The 12,779-nt window shown below is 35.0% G+C and overlaps 1 protein-coding gene across 1 annotated transcript in view; it reads right to left on the reverse strand.

Annotated features, from left to right (window-relative positions):
- Positions 1–12,779, reverse strand: part of PTPRQ (protein tyrosine phosphatase receptor type Q) — a 276,229-nt gene that overhangs the window by 163,588 nt on the left and 99,862 nt on the right. Inside the window, 3 exon segments of the mRNA XM_045288666.1 lie at positions 4,130–4,250; positions 8,307–8,408; positions 8,765–8,947. Of these exon segments, the coding sequence (XP_045144601.1) occupies positions 4,130–4,250; positions 8,307–8,408; positions 8,765–8,947 (406 nt within the window).

Consider the following 12,779-nt stretch of genomic DNA (forward strand, 5'->3'; position numbering starts at 1 on the left):
ACAATTCATTCCAACTTCAGCATTTCACAAGCATTAAGAACAGATACATTAATCAGAGGTTAAAATTCAAAGTACAGATAGGCAAAAATAAATTAATAAAAAGATTGAGGTTAAGGCAGAGTGTGGTTGAAAGTGAAGCAAACCATAGCACCAAAGCCTCATTGAAAGAAGATAGTTACTATTCAGTTCTAGGAGATTTTTATCATGGTGACTGTGACAAAGGAAATCTGATTCCTGTAATGAACAAAGGTTGATGATATTTATTAGATTGCTCCTCTATTTTAAATAAAGCTAATTGATTCCAAATTATAAATAATTTTAAGGTATAGCAAAGCATGGGGGAATCTTCACCAAAGTCTGGCTTTGGCTCTGAACTTTTACCTAAAGCATTTCTATAAATCATTGACATGGCAGATCTGAGACAGAGTTTGAGTACCCCACTAATCATCACTGTGATTTGCATTGAATTGTGTCTCCCAAAATACATCTCAAAGTCCTAACCACTGGTACTTGTGAGTGTGACCTACTTAGGATCATTGAGCATGTTATCAGTTAAACTAATGTAATGACAGAGATATGAGGGAACTTAACCCAACCACTATCATCATTGATTGTCAGTGAATCTGGTCTTACTCAGGTGACTACATTGTATGTTCCTATGTTGATCCCAATTTCTATAAAGCATAATGCAATATTAGTCCATATTTAAAGTACATATCATAAGCACTCATAATATGAACTTAAAAATATATAGCTATGAGCCATAATAAACCTGTAAGTCATGAAAAGTCATAAATGTTCTGATTTTAGACATAGAAACCTAGAATTGTGTGCAGTGTGTACAGAATAAAAACCTTCATGTTGACATTGAGCTGACAGGCTGTACAAAGAAGATATAGCATAGTCTTTGTAATCTACTTTTGAGACAAATCTAAATAACGTTCTTTAATTCTAACCTTAAAGAAAAAAAAGTGACATTCTCTAACCCCAAAGAAATAACGTAACATATTGGTCTGCGACACATTGTCCCTTATTTTATGAGAAGAGTGAAATTTTCACAGATTAATAAGCTATAAATATCTGCTCACTCAGGCAGAGCAAAGGGATCATCCTCAAGTCTCATACTTTCCCCAAAATCTATCTATGAAGGACCTCCACTAAATTCAAGCTGCTGTTGTTTTCCTTCTGAAAACTCTTCTTAAAGAGATAAAATCTAAAGACTTGCCGTCTAGTCATTTAACTAATGATGTATTTATAATTGTTCATTCTGATTCTCATAAAGTTATATCTGAATGTGGAGAGGTCTTATTCATGTGCCTTGTCATAACTACATTTCAATAACTGAATTTATGCATAATAAATATAATTATCCCTTTATGAATTTCCTAAGGTGAAATCTTAAACATAACAGCTATCCATATATAACAGGAAGAAATGGTCTCAGGTCCTGTGCCAGCTGCACAATTGCTGGGACGCTCAAGTACATTGTTATAGTCACTGTCTATTTTCACTGTCTTCCAAACTACAGGATTCATTTTTCAACCCCAAATCAGACAATATTCTATTATAATCCACAGAATTTTCACTGACTGATTTTCAGATTTAGAGATGATAGAGAAGCTCAATATAAACAGTCAGAACAAGGTCAAGGGCCAACTGCAGAACAAACCATCAATTGCTCATAAGCAAGTTTACATTGAAGCAGAAGAAAATTAAGACAAATCCATGAGAACCAACGTACAACCTTTAATATATCCCCCTGAATTTAGAGATCATCTCAAAAATAGATTGAATTATTTGAATCCTAATGATTGAAGACCAGAAAAGTTGCTGGATGACATTAAGAATATCATACATAATGAAAACAAAAGTTCATTTGGGATAAAAAAGAAAGAAAAACAAAATAAAATGAAAGAACCAAAGAAAAACATTCACGCCTTGAGTTATAATATTGAAAAGGTTTCTGAGCAAAAACAAAAACAAAAAATTTAACAATGAAGAGAGCATCTAAAAAAGATTGAAGGGGAAAAGGAGATGGAAGAAATACAGACTCACTATGCCAAAAAGAATTGGTTGATGTTCAACCATTTCTCAAGGTAGCATATATTCTAGAACAAATACTATGAAAGGAAGAATTCCAAGCTGGACTGAAGGCATTAGTGAAAAACAAGGCTCTGAGAATTGACTAAACACTAGTTGAAATGTTTCAACAAACTGATGCAGGGCTGGAGGTGATCAAACATTGATGCCAAGAGATATTTGAAAGACAATTATCTGGGCAGTCAACTGGCAGAGAGCCATATTTGTAGCCATCACAAAGAAAGATGAACAATAGATCGTCAAATATCATTAATATAATATCTAAGTAAATTGTGAATAAGTCTTCCTCCAATCCTGTTCTACTTCATATAATCCAACTTCTCTAGTTATTTGCTCAATTTATGAATTGAATAAGTATGGTGAAATTAAATGTACTTTCAGATTTTAAATCACAAAGTATCCCTTGTTCTGTTTTAAAAAAGAAAGAAACTCACAAAACCCAAACAAAACAAAATCTGCCCCTTAGTTTACATACAGGTTCTGGATGAGCACAAAAAATAACTAGAGCAGGTGGCTTCAGTTGTGTGTAGATTGTCGGTAAAGCAAGAATCTTGAGATGGATCATCCTGGATTAGAGTGTCACTAAACCCAATCCCGATCCTGAAAATGACCACCTTACAAACTAGCACATGAAAATACGTTTCTTCCTTGTCACTCAGAGCTCAGTTAAATGCCCCATCTTCAAAGAGGGCTTCGCTGAGTATTTCATGGAAAGCACTCCATAGCTTGGCTTTCTTCCCATTGTTCTCTGATGGACCAATGATCCCATAGAATGGAAGCTCCTTGATAGCAGGGATTTTACGTGTGTCTTGCTCTCAGAGATAAAGGTTATTCTATTTTTTTTCATAGAAGGAAAGAAGGAATGGAAGAAGGAAAGGTGGGAAAGACAGAGCGAGAAAGGAGGGAGAGGGGGAGGAAAAGGGAAAGAAGAAGAAAGGAGGAAAAGAAATAGATGGGTAATGATGACCATTTCCAACTAATTCCTTCTTATTAGCATCAATCAGGCCACTCCTAAATTTGCTATGACCTAGTTTTGAGAATGAAGCAGTGGTGAACACAAGGAAGGAGCCCTAGTCTTAAACAGCAATAGGCAGAGGTTTGGGGGGAAAGGATCACAATCATATTATTAAAGAGGAGAAACAGAGTAGTTATTTAAAACTCTACTCTCACTCAATGTTGGTCCTTCATAATCGGGAGTATGAAAGTAAAGACTGAACGATATTTTATACAGTATTTTGTAAATTATATTTTTTGAATTAAAATATTTAAAAACCCACAAAATACATAACTTGTGAATCATCTTAAAAGAGCTTATAATAGATAAAATGAGTTTTCATGAAGTAAGATATAATCATGTTGCTAACTGGCATGATATACGCTATCGAATTTTATCTTTTTCACAATTGAATCATAATTAGGTTTTCAGGGCAAAATTGATCACAAAAAGTAAATATAATTCTTAAACTTCAACAGATATTTGGCTCTAAATAAGAAGACTTCTAAGAAATGTTTATGAAAAAAATTATCTAAAATTACTTTGCTCAAAGAAACTCTTTGAAGAAGACAGGGAGAGGGATTATACCTATGCAAAAACTTTAAAAGTGTATTTACATAAAACTTTAAAAAATTTTTAAATTAAAAATACATGCTTGTATTCATATAACATGATAGGAAACAATGACTTTTAAGAGCAGAAATGTAGTATAATTATACTTTATAATTAACAAGCATTTATAATTTATGTTGTGTTTTATGGTATCCATTTGGAATGTCAGGTAATTCTTGACATTTTTATATTTAATCCTCATTTTACTTAGTTACAAAAATATTTTTGACTGTACTTCAACCTCTATAAACTTTAATCCTATAAAAGTATGTTAACTTTCATGTTATTAATAAGTTTCCTAATGTAGCATAACATTCCAAAATAAAATAAAAAAACAACTTACATTCCTATTATGTTACAGATTAATAATTGTTCTCAGAACTATTTCCAAGGGCGGGGGCGGAGTGGGGGGGCGAATCTTACCAGACATAAACTGTGTAATAGAGGATAATTCCATTTGGCTCCAGGGGTGGTTGCCATGACAACTTCACCATGACACCAGACAACTGTTTCACAGAGAAGTCTTGTGGGGGAGAATCAGGAGCTGAAAAGTTGGGTGGGAAAAGAGTTCATTTTATGAAACATATAAAATAAAGGGTTACGAGGGAAAATCAAAAGATCCCTCCTATCAACTTTCTGGTAAAAGAACTGGATGCAGTGCTTTCCTCTGCGGGTGTGAGACTGGTTGTTTACTTTCAAAAGGAGATGATGATAAAGATTTTGCACGGTGGTGTTAGAACATCTGTTACAGTGATTCAATGGAAAAAATATTTCATGAGAAAATAGAGTGAACGGCTATGTCACAGTGATTCGCCTACTGCTCCAGTATATCTTGGTAAATTGCAGTCCTCTAATAAAAGCAAAAACATCATTGGACTGAATAAAAGGGTTCCCCAGATAGTAAAAAGAGGCAGGGGAGAAAACACACACCTTCAAGAAGTGGGAGAGTGATAAGCACAATGCTGGGAGAGCAGTTAAAACAACTGGCTTCACAATGAAGCCTGCACTCCTCAACCATGGTTGTGTCATAGAACTGGGAGGTCATATCAGTACCTATGCACTGATCTTCAAAAGTGTGTGGATCATAAAGGCAATGCTTTGTTGCACACAAATTGAAAATGAACAGTTGCGATCTGCTTCCAATTCGGCTGTGGTAGTGTAAGGATTCAAATATTTTAGTCACTGGATATTGACTATAGAGTAGAAAATCATGATGAACTAGTGTATCCAAGATTATAATTCTAATTAAATAAAATATTTCTAATAATATTTTCTAACATTCTGAGAAGCTTTATTATGAATCATATTAACTTATACATTATTATAGGTACCCAAAAGTATTTCCAATAATTTGTGGGAAGAGCTACCTGATTGTCATTTTTCCATTTGTTTGTTGCTTCACTAAATGAGCTGAGATATAGTTGCATGTGGGCATATTCAGTTTGTTGCCACTATCTGGTAACATTTTTTAATAGTTTACCTAAAAACAAAACATTGCTTGTTTAAGATGAAAAATGGCTTGACGCACTTGCTGATAAAGAGGAAAGACCAGTCTTCAGAGTGAACACACCTCGATGTAAAGCCAACAACAATCCTTAACAACTGGACCAAAAAGCAACATCATGAGGACCAAAGAAAATAGCCAAGCTGTCAAAATTCATTTTAGTGAATCCACAATCAATGCTCATAAAAACAGCAGTAAAAAGGGGTGGGGGTGGTCAATTTTGCGTTGAGCAAATCTGCTGTAAAATACCTCTGTGAAATATTAAAAAACAAAGATGCATTTTTTTGGGAATGTTGCACTTGAACCAAAAGATGGTACTTTTTAATGGCCTTCTATGCACATAAAATCCAAAAATAATGATAAAAGAAGAATCAATGCATTTGGATTATGGCTCTGCTCCAGAATATTGAATATGCCCCTAGACCGCCAAAATAAAAAAATTGTCTTGGAAGGACATTGAGAATATTCATTCGAAGCAAGGTTTTGTCTCTAGTACTTTGGACCTGTTATTAGGAGAGACCAGAGAGTGGAGGCCATGCTTGGTAGAGGGTCAGCGGAAAAGGAAGGATTGACCCAGTGGCTGCAGCAGTGACATCAATAGCAATGACTTCAGGAGGGTGCAGGACTGCGCTTGGTACATAGCAATCCTTTGGAACAGACTCACTGATGTCTAACAACAACTGCATTGCAACTAAGTATTTTTAGTTTATATTATGTTTTATGATGTTCATTTGGAATATCAGGTAATTCTTGACATTTTTATATTTAACCCTCAGTATACCCTTGACTTTTGTTTTTGTCAAATCACATATCAGATCTCAAATTCTTGTCATTAGGACCATTTCATTAAAGTATAAAATAAATAAGTGGGGTCCTATCTGTAAGGACATTGCAGTGTACAACCTTTACTTGTGATGTTTATTTTCCCTTTGAGAATAAGGGAAATCTAATTAAAATGAAGTGTGAAACAGGACAGGCAAGAAGAGTAAGTGAAAGGAGTGCCTAGGCAGGGTCTCGTGAGAAGCACCGCTGAGAGATTACGGCAACACAGAGGCCGGACTGGGAGAGGAGAAGCAGATTGTGCCATGCTTTGGACAAAGTGGAAAAAAGGAAAAAGGGCTCAAATGACTATTATTTGGAATAAAATAAGAGGACTCAGCGGGTAAAATGTCTTCCTTCTCGAAATACCACAATTTTGCTGAGGAATGACTTGAGATCCTTAGGGTTTGGGCCAGCATGAAGGTTGAGTAAAGAGAGAAAGGGAGGGTGAGGGGAGATACCACACAGCAGTTATCTTACATTCAGGTATAGCCCTTAGAGCAGCAGATAAAAATAAAAAAACAAATTTTCTCAAAACATACACTATGTAAAATGTAAATATTGATCCCAAATACATCCCTCAAAAAGCCATTTTCTAGCAAGATCGATTGTTACAACTTGGTGAAATACCAGTGGTCTTGGTAGTAAAGTTGAGTTTTTCAGGTTCATAGTAGATATGTTTAGGAATTCAATATACATGTGTTGTCATCACAAATGTGCTTGATACAATTGATGTATGGATTGTTATAAGAGCTTTAAATGCCCAACAATAAAATGATTTATTTTAAAAAATACTTACTACTGAAATCCTTTTTTAAAAAAGGAATTCAATATAAAAAGCATTAACATTCAGAAATAATATCTTGTCCAATTATGTAGCAAGACCTTGAGAGTAGGCTGAATTCATTAAAAAGCAAGTTTTAGCACCACAGGGAGAAAAAAAAATCTGAAAATTGACATAAAGACAATCTCCTACAATACTTATGTTAATGTCTATTTTAATGAATGTAAAAGCTGAAAAGCATGGTCATAACAAACATCAGTCAATGTTCAAACTGTTCAGACAGAATTTTTAGCAGTAAAAAACTGTTTGCAAAAAATATTGCTTATTCTTTTAAAAGAGTACCAATGACTTCATATGCAAAGCAGCATGTTATACTTGAATTTACTGAGTGTAAATCTGATTTTCCTAGCTACTTTTACCCCATGACAATGAAATTTCAGTACAATTGCAATGCAGTGAATTATTTAATATGACACTTTTATTCATAGCCTTTGCTATTCCCACCAAGCAACCTTCCTCTTTGATAAGTCCGGATTAGAAGGTGGGGATGATATTGATTGGATTATATAATTAAGATGCGAGTGATTATTAACAGGGTTAGTTGTGATTACCATCCTGCTACATATAAAATGAGCGATCACAGAAGCAGAAGGGTGGATTTCACTACCAAAAGAGAAGAGACATGAGTAGAACATATACTTGGGACCCCATGATCCTTAGACAGCAACTTCCATGGTCAAATAGAAAACTCTGAGACCAATGAAGTGGCAGGGGGGTAGCAGCAGCAGAACCAGGAGCCAGAGCAGGAGACATGGTGTTCTTCTCAAGCTTCAGGGGAAGTAAAGTTGAATGCTTTCTGAAAGGCTTGTGGAGTAGTGTGTCCCTGGGCACTTAATTGGGGGAACTAGTTTCAGTGACCCACAGTTATTGAGCTGACTACCTTTGGACTGAAACTTATGGTGCAGTGGCATAGCCTTTGGGTATTGCTGGTGCCCTAAAAAAAAACTGTGATGTTAGCTGAGCAGAGCAGAGGCCAGGCTGGGAGGCCTGCTGGTGGGCTGTCCTCACTGAATAACTGCATCCTGAGCATTTCTCAACTCTTAACTTCATTGATACTGTCCCTAAGAGGCCCCATAATATTCAAGATTGCCTGTGAGTTCTGTGTGGTCATTGCAATGAATTATCAAACCCAGTCACAGAAGTATAATGCTATGAGAGGAATAGCTGGTGTCAGAATAGAGTTAAGAAGGATGGAGGGTGGAGACAGTCTGACTTCTACCTGTGGCAACTGGCTTCAAGAACCAGAGATCAGAAAAAAAACAAAAAAAAAAAGAACCAGAGATCAGATGTGGCTCCCACCCCATCTTCCTCAATCATGTTAGCACCTAACTGACTCCCAAGGTTAGAGGAATATTTATATGAGATGTTCATTCTATAGACACATTTCTGGAATGTTGCTATCAAAGTGTATCAGTATCCACTACTATATTTACCATCTTCTTCTGTCAGTATACTTATCGGTGCACTCCGAACTCCTTCACCTTTGAGAGTACTAGCTGATACCTCAATAACATATTGGGTATATTTCCTCAGTCCTAAATAGAAATAAAATAGGTAAGTTGAGACTTATAAAATATCCTTTAATTATATGTAAGAGGCAAATTGTGAAATGTCTCTCATAAATCTTTCTAAAGTAATAACTAAATAGTAAATGCTATCTTAAAGATAAAATGATATAACATGGCACAAAAAAAGGACTGACCTAGAATAATTCCTAGTTTATGCAATAAAAATCTCAGAGTTTGCATATTTATAAAAAATAATTGCACTTAACGTACATAACATAAAAAACAAGGTAGTGTTTATGGCCCTGTGAATTACTTTTAAAAGCAATTCACAGGGCACATTTAATATACATGTAAATATCCAGTATCAGTTTATTTGTTTTTACCTCTAATTCTCTGGGTCAAAGAGGTTGTATTTATAGTTCTTTCTTCATTTTCATTATTTTGCCTGAGATAAATTGTATATTTTTGTATGATCCCATTAGGACTACTTGGAGGAATAAATGATAGCTCAATCTCTCCAGAAGAAATATTTTTGTAGGTAATATTTTCTGGTGCACTATAAGGCACTGAAAGAAACAAAAACATAAATGTATAAAACAACTTCATCCTGAAATCCTATTATTCAAAAATTCACAATCAAATGTGATAGGATATATATATAAAATAATCTACTCTAAGGTGTGATTACAATAAACATCCTAAATGGAATAAAATGTGGTTTATCAGATAACCAACTGAATAAAATTATATAAAATGATGAAAGGCATTTACAAGATTTTATATTAAAGTACTTGTGACTACAGTAGTTTCTTTTGCATCATGTTACATGTAGATGCAAAAAAGGAGATTGAAAAACACTATTAAAATCAATATTACTCCGATTAATAATATAATAAAGGTTAATAGGTTTCATAAGGATGTGATTATTAAAACACTAATTATCTGTGTATCAGATAATGTTCTTGTGACATTGAACATAAACCAGAAAACCATGAAGTCTGCTGATTCACAGAGACCCTAAAGGACAGAGTAAAACTGCTTCTGTGAGTGTCTGAGACTATAACTCATTTCAGGAGTAAAAGGCCCCATCTTTCTCACTTACGGCAGCTGGTGGTTTTGAACTGCTCACCTTGTGTTGTCAGACCCATGCTAATCACTATACCACCACAGCTCCTTTGATAGTGAACTTAGTGTTCCTAAAACTGTTCTCACCATATATTTCTATGTAGAATCTGTATGTAGAACTGTCTCTAAGGATTGCCAACACTGCAAATCTTTATGGGAGCAGAAAAGCTCACCTATCGTGGAGCGGCTAGGGGGTTTGAACCATTTGCTGACCCTGAGGGTGGCAGCCCAACACATAACCCACTCTGACACCAAGACTTCTGAATGCTGGAGTATATAGCCCAAATTAAGTGACTATCTTCAAGAACACAAATTTCTGTATAGAATGAAAACATTTTTGTAATTGAGAAAATTGTGGAGTTGACAAGGAAGTTACAAATTTGTGGTAGCCAGAAATAAACACATAAAAGCAAGAAAGGGCAAAGTAGAAGCGAACGAAAAATCGAAAACAGAAATCCCATTATAGAATCTAGTACAAAAGCCATCTTTGCCAAGAAGACATTGATCAATTCCCTTTTGGCTTTGTGTTTCTACACCAACAGCCATGTCAAATGTCAGGGGAAATATGATAAGGCCTTTGCTCAATTTAAGAGTAGATTCGGGTTATTCCTGAATAAGGGCTGGGACTGGAGAAGAATGCCTAGTCAGAGTCACTATTTCATAACTCTGACCAAGACGACAGCCCAACTCGACCACGGAGTCAATGCTGACTTATCGCTCCTTACAGCACCCCGCCCCCCACGCCCGAGCATTTATAGGAGTTTTAGAAAGCACAGTCTTTCTCTTGCAGAAAGGAGCCCTGGTGGTGTTGTGGCTATGGGTTGGGCTGCGATCCACAGGTTGGCAGTTCAAAACTGGCTCCAGGGGAGAAAGACCAGACTTTCTACTCCTGTGAACAGTTACAATCCATAGGGTATTAGCACTGACTTGATGGGTTTATTTTGTTTGTTTGTTTGTTTTAGGTTTCGTACTGCTGACTTTACAAATCATAGCCCAACGCGTAACTATTACGCCACCAGTGGTCCAATATCTATGAAAGATATCCTAAATTCTCATACAGGGTCCCATAGAATTCAGCGTGAGGGTCATCTCTAGGCCTTTGGAATGTAAGTCCACATCCTCCATGAATGGAAGATTGGAAAATAAACCCACTATAAGGAAAAAACCAAAAAAATGAAAATTATCTCCTGAGATTCTAGAATTGCAAACTGGTCACCACAGACAGATGTGGTCCAAATTCATGCTACGTATATACCTTAAAAACAACCAAACAGAAAACCTCAATTTCAGAATTTAAATTAAAATTGAAACTGTAACACTGAGTTTGTATTACTCCAAAGCAACTAACAAAAACAAACACAGCTCCACTCTGGAATAACTCAATCTCAATTTAGGTCACACAAATGTTCCACAAATCAGGTTGAAAGGGAATAATGAGCTCTCAGATGAAATCGTTAAACACATGAGCAAATCAGACACCAATAGTGCGAAGGAGTCAGGGGAAATGATACACATACACAGAGCAGAATCAGAAAGCCAGAGACTTAAGATTTAGAATAATAACATAATAAATAAAACTATGAATATTTAATATAGTCAAGAAATCAAATATATTGGAAAATATAGCCCAAATTTCCATAAAAATAGTTTAAAATAATATAAATAATCAGGTTAGAAAGAGAATAAGTAGATTTTCTGGAAGAAAAAAAGAAAACGCTTGATGAATTCAAAAGTAATTAGATAATGATGAAGAGAAATATAGTAAAATGGATTGCATGAGCTAAACATTATTTAAAATTATAGAAAATTATTGATCTGAAATGTAAACTCCAACAGCTAAGAGAGAAAAAAAGAACAATACCAACAAATAGTAAAAAACATAGAGCATACATTTAGAGATTCTTAAATTAGCTTCTAGATTAAAATAATACAGAGAAAAATGAAGAGAAAATATTTTTAAAATAATAAGTTAGACTTTCAGAATTATTGAAATATATTGTTATGAATTGCACTATATTTCCTAAGAATGTTTCATAATATCTAACTATGGTTATAATTTCATTTAAGAGTGGGTTTCCTCCATTCTGAGAATGAGGCAGGATTAATATAAAGGTATATTGGGTCAATCTATTTTTAGATAAAACAGAAATTAAATCCAGAAATGTTAGAACAGACATCTTAAGCAACATAGAAGATTGTCCCAACAAAGAAACTCCAAAGAAAACAAGGACTTCTTGTTTTCCAACACAGAGCCTTCCCTGAGTGATGGCACATTGGATTTGATTCCTCCTTCCCACTTAGAGTAAAATGTGAACGAAAAGAGATGGACTTAATAAGGAACCATATAAAATGAAAACAAAATGTAAAGATTTGTTACAGTAGTGGTGTCATACAATATTTTTCTTTTTGTGATTAACTAATTTCACTCAAAATAATATTCTATAGGCCCATCCATGTTAGGAGTTTTTCACAGGTTCATCATTATCCTTTAACATTGTATCATAATCCATTGTGTGTGTATACCAAATTTTATTTATCAATTCTTCCACTGCTGCACATTTAGATTATTGCCATCTTCTTGCTACTGGGAATAATGTGCGGTGAGCATGGATGTGCATGTATCTATCCAAGAGAAAACCAGAAAAACCTCAATTTCAGAAGTTAAATGAACATGGAAACCGTAACCCTGAGTCTATATTGCTCAGGGGTAGAGCGGCAGCTCTAATTTCTCTAGGAGTGGCTGTGCATGCCTTCCGTCCATTTCTCAATTGGTTTATATTGTGCTTTTCCTGTTCAGGTATTGAAGTTTACTATAACCTTTATAGATTAGTCTCTTGTCAGATATGTCACCACCAAAATTTAATTTTCTCAGTATGTGCTTGTCTTCTTAGCCTTCTGATGAATCTTTCAGTGTCTCGTTTTTAGATGTCCCAGTCACCTAGATTTTCTTCTGCTGTTCACAAGTGTCGATAGTGTATTATTGCCACAAGTTAAGATCCCTAAATTTTGCCCTATATTGTCATTGATGATCTTTGTTTATAGTTCTACATTTTATATTTAGGTGTTTGATCCATCTTGAGTTCATCTTTTGTATATGGTTGGCAATAAGGATTATTTTATTTTTCTGAAAATGAATATCCAATTTTCTCAACACCCTTTGTTAAAGGAGGCTACATCTTCCCCATTTAACGTGTTTTGGCCCTTTGTTAGAAATCGGCTGTCCATTGGTAGATGAGTTTACTTCTGGGTTCTCAGTCCTATTTCATTGATCTG

The sequence above is a fragment of the Echinops telfairi genome, unplaced genomic scaffold, assembly GCF_000313985.2.
Source record: "Echinops telfairi isolate 266 unplaced genomic scaffold, ASM31398v2 ScPeMD7_2;HRSCAF=8, whole genome shotgun sequence".
Lineage (NCBI taxonomy): Eukaryota > Metazoa > Chordata > Mammalia > Afrosoricida > Tenrecidae > Echinops > Echinops telfairi.